The sequence below is a fragment of the Athene noctua genome, chromosome 9 (assembly GCF_965140245.1).
Source record: "Athene noctua chromosome 9, bAthNoc1.hap1.1, whole genome shotgun sequence".
Taxonomy (NCBI): Eukaryota; Metazoa; Chordata; class Aves; order Strigiformes; family Strigidae; genus Athene; species Athene noctua.
Genome location: NC_134045.1, coordinates 2,017,363 through 2,023,256, shown reverse-complemented (window position 1 = coordinate 2,023,256; position 5,894 = coordinate 2,017,363). Strand labels below are relative to the sequence as shown.

At 47.6% G+C, this 5,894-nt stretch overlaps 1 protein-coding gene across 1 annotated transcript; it reads right to left on the bottom strand.

Annotated features, from left to right (window-relative positions):
* Positions 1-1,545: 1,545 nt before the first annotated feature.
* LOC141963910 (uncharacterized) lies at positions 1,546-4,568 on the bottom strand. Its single transcript, XM_074913646.1, is given in 2 exon segments — positions 1,546-1,845; positions 3,024-4,568. Coding segments are annotated over 2 exon segments (1,845 nt in total).
* Between the last annotated feature and the right edge of the window lie 1,326 nt (positions 4,569-5,894).

Sequence of the window (5,894 nt, the reverse complement as noted above, 5' to 3'; positions counted from 1 at the left end):
CAAGACAGGTTGTCCTGGGAAATGAGATGGATTGCTGGCATGGTCGGGACCGTGTGGGGCTGGCATGATTGCTGGAGGTTTAGGACAGAATGCTGTGATCTTCGGGCATCCATTTACTCCCCAGCGACTGTTGACGCTGGTCACTGCATCCCACACCCTCTCAGCCCATCCTGGCTTATGTGGTTTGAGGAAGCGTTTTAGTAGACCATTCGTTCTTTCCACAATTCCATTCGCTTGTGGGTAATACGGAGTATGAAACACCCACGAAATTCCTTCCTGAGCTGCCCACTCTTGGACCACTTTGGCTGTGAAATGTGAGCCATTATCTGATTGGATCGACTGTGGTTTGGGGAAGATTCCAAACCATTCTTTCAGAGCTTTTACTGTGTTTTCTCCTGTTGCTTTAGAACATGCTTTAGCTTGCACTAGCCCAGACACTATCTCTGCGCCTACCAGTATATAGTATTTGCCTTCTGACTTTCGAAAGGGACCGATGTAATCGATCTGCCAGGCCTCCCATAGGCCTTTTCCCTCTCTTAAGTGCAGGGGGTCACTTCCCAGTGGATGTCTGTCCAGACGGACGCGGCATTGTTCACAAGAAGATACACAAGTTTTACACTCTTCCCTGGTAACTGGCCACCCTCGGGCTTGTGCCTCACAATACAGGTCTTTAATTCCTGAATGTTTTCTTTTTACATGTAGCCATTCTAACAGGCGTTCCCAATTTTCTGCTATCTGGGTGCTTTGTAGGGGAGCCAGCCGAGCTAGTTCATCCACCTTGGCGTTCCATCGGCTCACAGGGGTATTATCTTGCTGATGAGATGTTACCCAAGCTCCTGCAAATTTCCCTTGTCTGGCAATGGTAAGGATTTCCTGCCATTTTTCCTTTTGCCATACGGGTATTCTGTTGACCTCCCATCCATTTTGTTCCCAGAACGGAAGCCATTCAGTGCAACCTTTAAACACAGCATAAGAGTCAGTATAGATATAGACAGAAGAAGCAGACTGAGCCTCGTGTTGGAAAACACTCCACACAGCAACTAATTCTCCTACTTGTGCACTACCTTCTCCTTCAGTAATGATCTGTTCATTGGTGTCTATCCGAAGTGCCACAGCTCTGTACTTCCAAATTTTTCCCTCTCGCTTCGATGAGGCATCAGTAAACCAGACATTTCGCAATTGTTCAGAAAATGGAGGAGCTACTTGTATTACAGGTGAAAGCTCGGGTGTTTCCCTACTCGGGTCTACCTCATCCTGTATATTTAACACTTTTGTGGTTCCTTCAGTTACAGAAAAGATTTCACAATAATGTTCTATTTGTGCATACCATTTTCGCACGGAGGCTCTCTGGGCTACTCCGTCAGGGGGTGGAGTTCCTGACAAAACTGCTTTGATCACTTTAAATGGGCCTCTGAGAATTATAGATTGTTGCCGAATGTGCGTTCGGCTTCTCTTAAAGCTAGACTGACTACAAATAGACCTTTTTCCCAAGTGGTGTACCTTTTTTCAGCGTCTTTGAAGCTACGAGAATAAAAACCAATGGGCCTAACAGGACCCTCTGGACCCTTTTGCCATAAGTGAATGGACAGTCCACTCTGGCGAATCCCCATTCAATTTGAACTGGATCTGTCGGATGATTGGACCCAGGGCTTGATAGGCAGTCGCTTCAAACACCAGTAGTTGTAAAGCCTCGTCATGGACCGGAGTCCATTCCCACTGAGCTGTCTTTCTCAATAAGTCATACAAAGGCCTAGCAATAATCGAAAAGTCAGGAATGTGTTTCCTCCAAAACACAAGCAATCCTAGTGCGTGTTGCAAGCCTTTCTTTGACCCTGGCATCTTGATCTGATTAAGAGAGGAAAGAGTATCGGGGGGAATACACGTCATACCTCCTTTCCACCAGATCCCTAAAAATTTTACCTCACTTGAAGGTGTCTGTATTTTCTCAGGTGGGACTGTCAATCCTATGCTTTCTAGATGGGTGATGATGTCCTTCTGAGTTTCCCTAACTTCTTCTACCTGACTTCCTCCTATTAGTACATCATCTATATACTGATAAATCTTTACCTCTGGTTTTCTGGGAATTGTTTCTAGCTCTTGTGCTAGAGCATGGTGAGCTAGTGTGGGGGAATGTTTATATCCCTGAGGGAGTCGTGTAAAAGTGTACTGTTGCCCTTCCCAGGTGAAGGCAAAGCGATCCTGGTCCTCGGGTTGTAAAGGGACCATGAAAAACATATCTTTGACATCAGTTGTAGCCATGACAGGGTGGGACCGTTCCTGAATGGTTGCTATTAATTCAGCAATGTTTGGTACAGCTGCTGTAAGGGGACCTGTGTTAGCACTGAGTCTCCTGTAATCTATTGTCAATCTCCATTTGCCGTTAGGCTTTTGGACTGGCCATGCTGGAGAATTGAAGGGGGAGTGAGTGGGAACTACAAGCCCTTGTTTTTTCAGATCTTCCAGGACTGGTGTAATTCCGTCCCTTGCTCCTAGAGGCAATGGATAAGGTTTAACATTTGTCACTTTAGAGGGAGGCAGAGCAGGTGCTGCTTGCAATAAGCGCACCTCTGTGTTTGATCTTTTGGTCAGTTGCCTGATCTGGGAGACACCAAAGGACCACGAGTTTCCCTGAGTGTCCCTCCATTGTCTGCCCTTCAAAACATCTATGCCTAAAAGATTTGTTTGGAAAGATCCTATGGCTACCATAGTGTTGACTGGGTTTTCCTCTCCTGGTAACCATAATTTTACTGAAGTCATAGGTACTGACTGTGTTTTTCCCAGGGCATTTAGGACAATTAAATTTTTGGATGGAATTGCGATTCCACATTGTTCCGCTTCAGTCCGCGTTAGTGAGGTAATTTGCGCCCCAGTATCAATTAAAAATGTCACCAGTCTTTTCTTTGGTCCTACAGCAACAGTAATCAGTAAGTCTCCTTTTGTGTTGCAGGTGAGTTGTCTTAAAAACATCCATCCTCCGCATCCCCCCTCACCTTTGGGGAGCAGAGGGTCTAGTTTCCCGTCACCTCCTTTTCTCCAGTTGGCTCCTCCCCAAGGTCTATTAAGGGTGGAGCACTAGGGGTTGGTTTGGAAGTGACCTTTTGCTCGGGCCATCCCTCCACAAGTTGCTCTAATTTTTGAGTCGTGAGTCCATCCATCAATTTCCGAGGAATGCCTTTCTGAAGCCCTAATTGCCACAATCCCAGTCGAGTTAGGGACCTATCTTCCCCAGGATTCTGAAATCGGGGTGATCCGAAGCCTTGTCCCTTCCTCATTGATGACTGTCGCCCACTAATTTGCTCTGCAGCCCGCACAACCCTGGTTTCAGTTCTTTGAGACAGTCCACCAACAGGACCATATTTTCTCCCAAAATTAATCGATTCCTGAGCTACATCTCCCCATGTCCATGTTTTCTTCCTTTGCTGTTGGTGGTCAGGGGTCACTATCCCCTCCAGAGCGGCCGTTATTCTTTCTCCATTAGGAGTGTTTTGAATCTTCCCTTGCAATTGAATAGCAATGGGTTTCAGGGAGTCAGGGAGTCCTCGTATCAGAGGAGTCATCCTCTCTGGGTCCACAGGCATCATCATCGGAGAGCCTTGGTTGGGCTTGAGCTCCCGATCATACATTATCTGCAGACAGGCTGCCTTCTGTACACTTTCCACTAGTTGATCCACCGTACCTGTTATGGCAAGGGGATCTCCCCTCTCCAAGGGGTTCAGCCCTCCGGCCCAGTATGCAATTCTCTGAGTCAGAGACCATGGGGCTCGGCAGTCGCCAGTGGTTAGAAACGCACCCGGACCCCAATATCCTTCTGCTTCTTTCTCAGACAGTAGAATTCCATCCCCTCCTGACAGAGACACTCTCCACACCTACTCTGTCTCTGATTCTTTTGCAGTCCTTGAAAAATCTTTCTTCAGTTTTGCCAATTCAGTTGATGTAAATGGGACTTCTTTGGTGATAACCTGAGGACGGTTATCACTATCGTCCTCATATAGATATTCTGTTTTAACCAGTGGATACATGTGGGGGTGACTTTCTAGAGTTTCTTTTGCCTTCTGCAAATCTCCTTGGGGATAGATTTGACGTATCCCTTTCTCCAGAAGTTTCACTTCTGCCTCGGCATGGGTATCTGCCTCTGCCAAAATGTATTCTCTCAATTCATCTTTCAATATTCTATTTTGATCCCTTTCCTCCTCTAACAACCCTTTAGTATCTCTCAATTGGTTTTGCAGGGTCTGTATGACCGCCTGCAGCGAGTCTATCAAAGTGTCAGTTTGGCTATACTTCTCCTTTTTCTCTTCCATTGCAGCTGCCAGACTCGCTCCTAGCACTGCACAAATGATAGCTTTTCCTTTCCCCTTTCTAACCTTAGCTTCCTTCTGCAATACCCTTATCCGATCCACCACACTCTGTGGTTGGAACCAGTGGTTTTTCGCCCAGTCTCGCCCCTGAATTGAGGGATGGGATCTGTGTGCCTCCAAAAGATCATATAATATATCTATTCCTTCAGCCTCTGAGGGCGCATCATCACAGCACATTCCTTTTCCCTTTTCCTGATACAAAGGGGACATCGTCCTGAGAGGGTCAAACCTTAATGTCACATTTCCCCTATTCTCTCCCAGAAGACCAAATGTGAATCTCACACAAAAGCAATGCAAAGGGTTTTCGTCCTGAGTGGGCCACAACTTGATAAATAACTTTCACCCGTTCACTCTCAGGAGGTCACAACTTAACCCAAACACAAATGCAACATCACTGTCCACGCTCTCCCTGTTTGCTCTCAGGAGATCACAACTTAATATAAAACACAGAGAACTTTTTCACCCTGAGAGGTTTGCATTCAAGACAACAAGGTAACACAGCACTCTCGTCTCAAGGGATCCTGTCCGTGACGCCAATTTAAAAATGTCCCGATCCGATATCGGGGGAGGGTTCTTAAACAATCCCGAGAGCGAGATTAAGACACAAACAAAGTCAGATGCTGCATAACCTTATGAACTTTATTTCTATAACAACTAATAAGAGCGATAGGACAGAGAGGAAAAGCAAGGAAAAGGTCGGAGTCCCTAAGCAAGAACACGGTAGAGGCGCAACTAATTACCGCCACCACGACTGGGGATCCGGCGATGTTCTGTCGGTCCGATGATGCTCCACGTTCCTGGCTCCGAGTTGGTTCCCCTCTTCTAGTTGGTTCCCATCTTCTAGTTGGTTTCCCTCTCTCAAGGAGTACACAGTCTGTCTTTTTTATAGTCCCCGTCCCCCCAGTTTGTCCGCCCATTTCCACGGGGCTCGTTGTTGTAGGTGCCACCCCGTGGTCCTCCGTGCGCGCATGCCCGGGTGTCCATGGTGGTCGTGCTGGCGAGGGGCCGATCTGTCTCGCCGCGGTTTCCCCTCCACCCGGCTCACGCGCTCACGCACAGGCGCAGCTCGATAGATGACTGCTGACGTCCTCGTCTAGGGCGGATGTGGTTTTTGTCGGGGACTCTGTGTTTTCTTCAAGATGTGCTCCTTTATGCTGAGTCAGGAAGTGGTCGTCGTGGAGACAGCGATGTTGAGACATACTAAAAGTCCAAAAAGTTCCTTACACCATGTCACAGCAACACCCCATGTCACAGTGCCATCCACATTTCACAGTGCCGTACCCATGTCACAGTGCCACCACAATGTCACAGTGTCACCCCATTGTCACAGTGCCACACCCATGTCACAGTGCCGTCTGGATGTCACAGTGCCGTCCCCATGTCACAGTGCCACCCCCATGTCACAGCGACACCCCCATGTCACAGTGACACCCCCATGTCAAACTGCCGTACCCATGTCACATTGCCACCAGTATATCATAGAGTCACCCCACTGTCACAGTGTCACAACCATGTCAAAATACCACTGTGATGTCA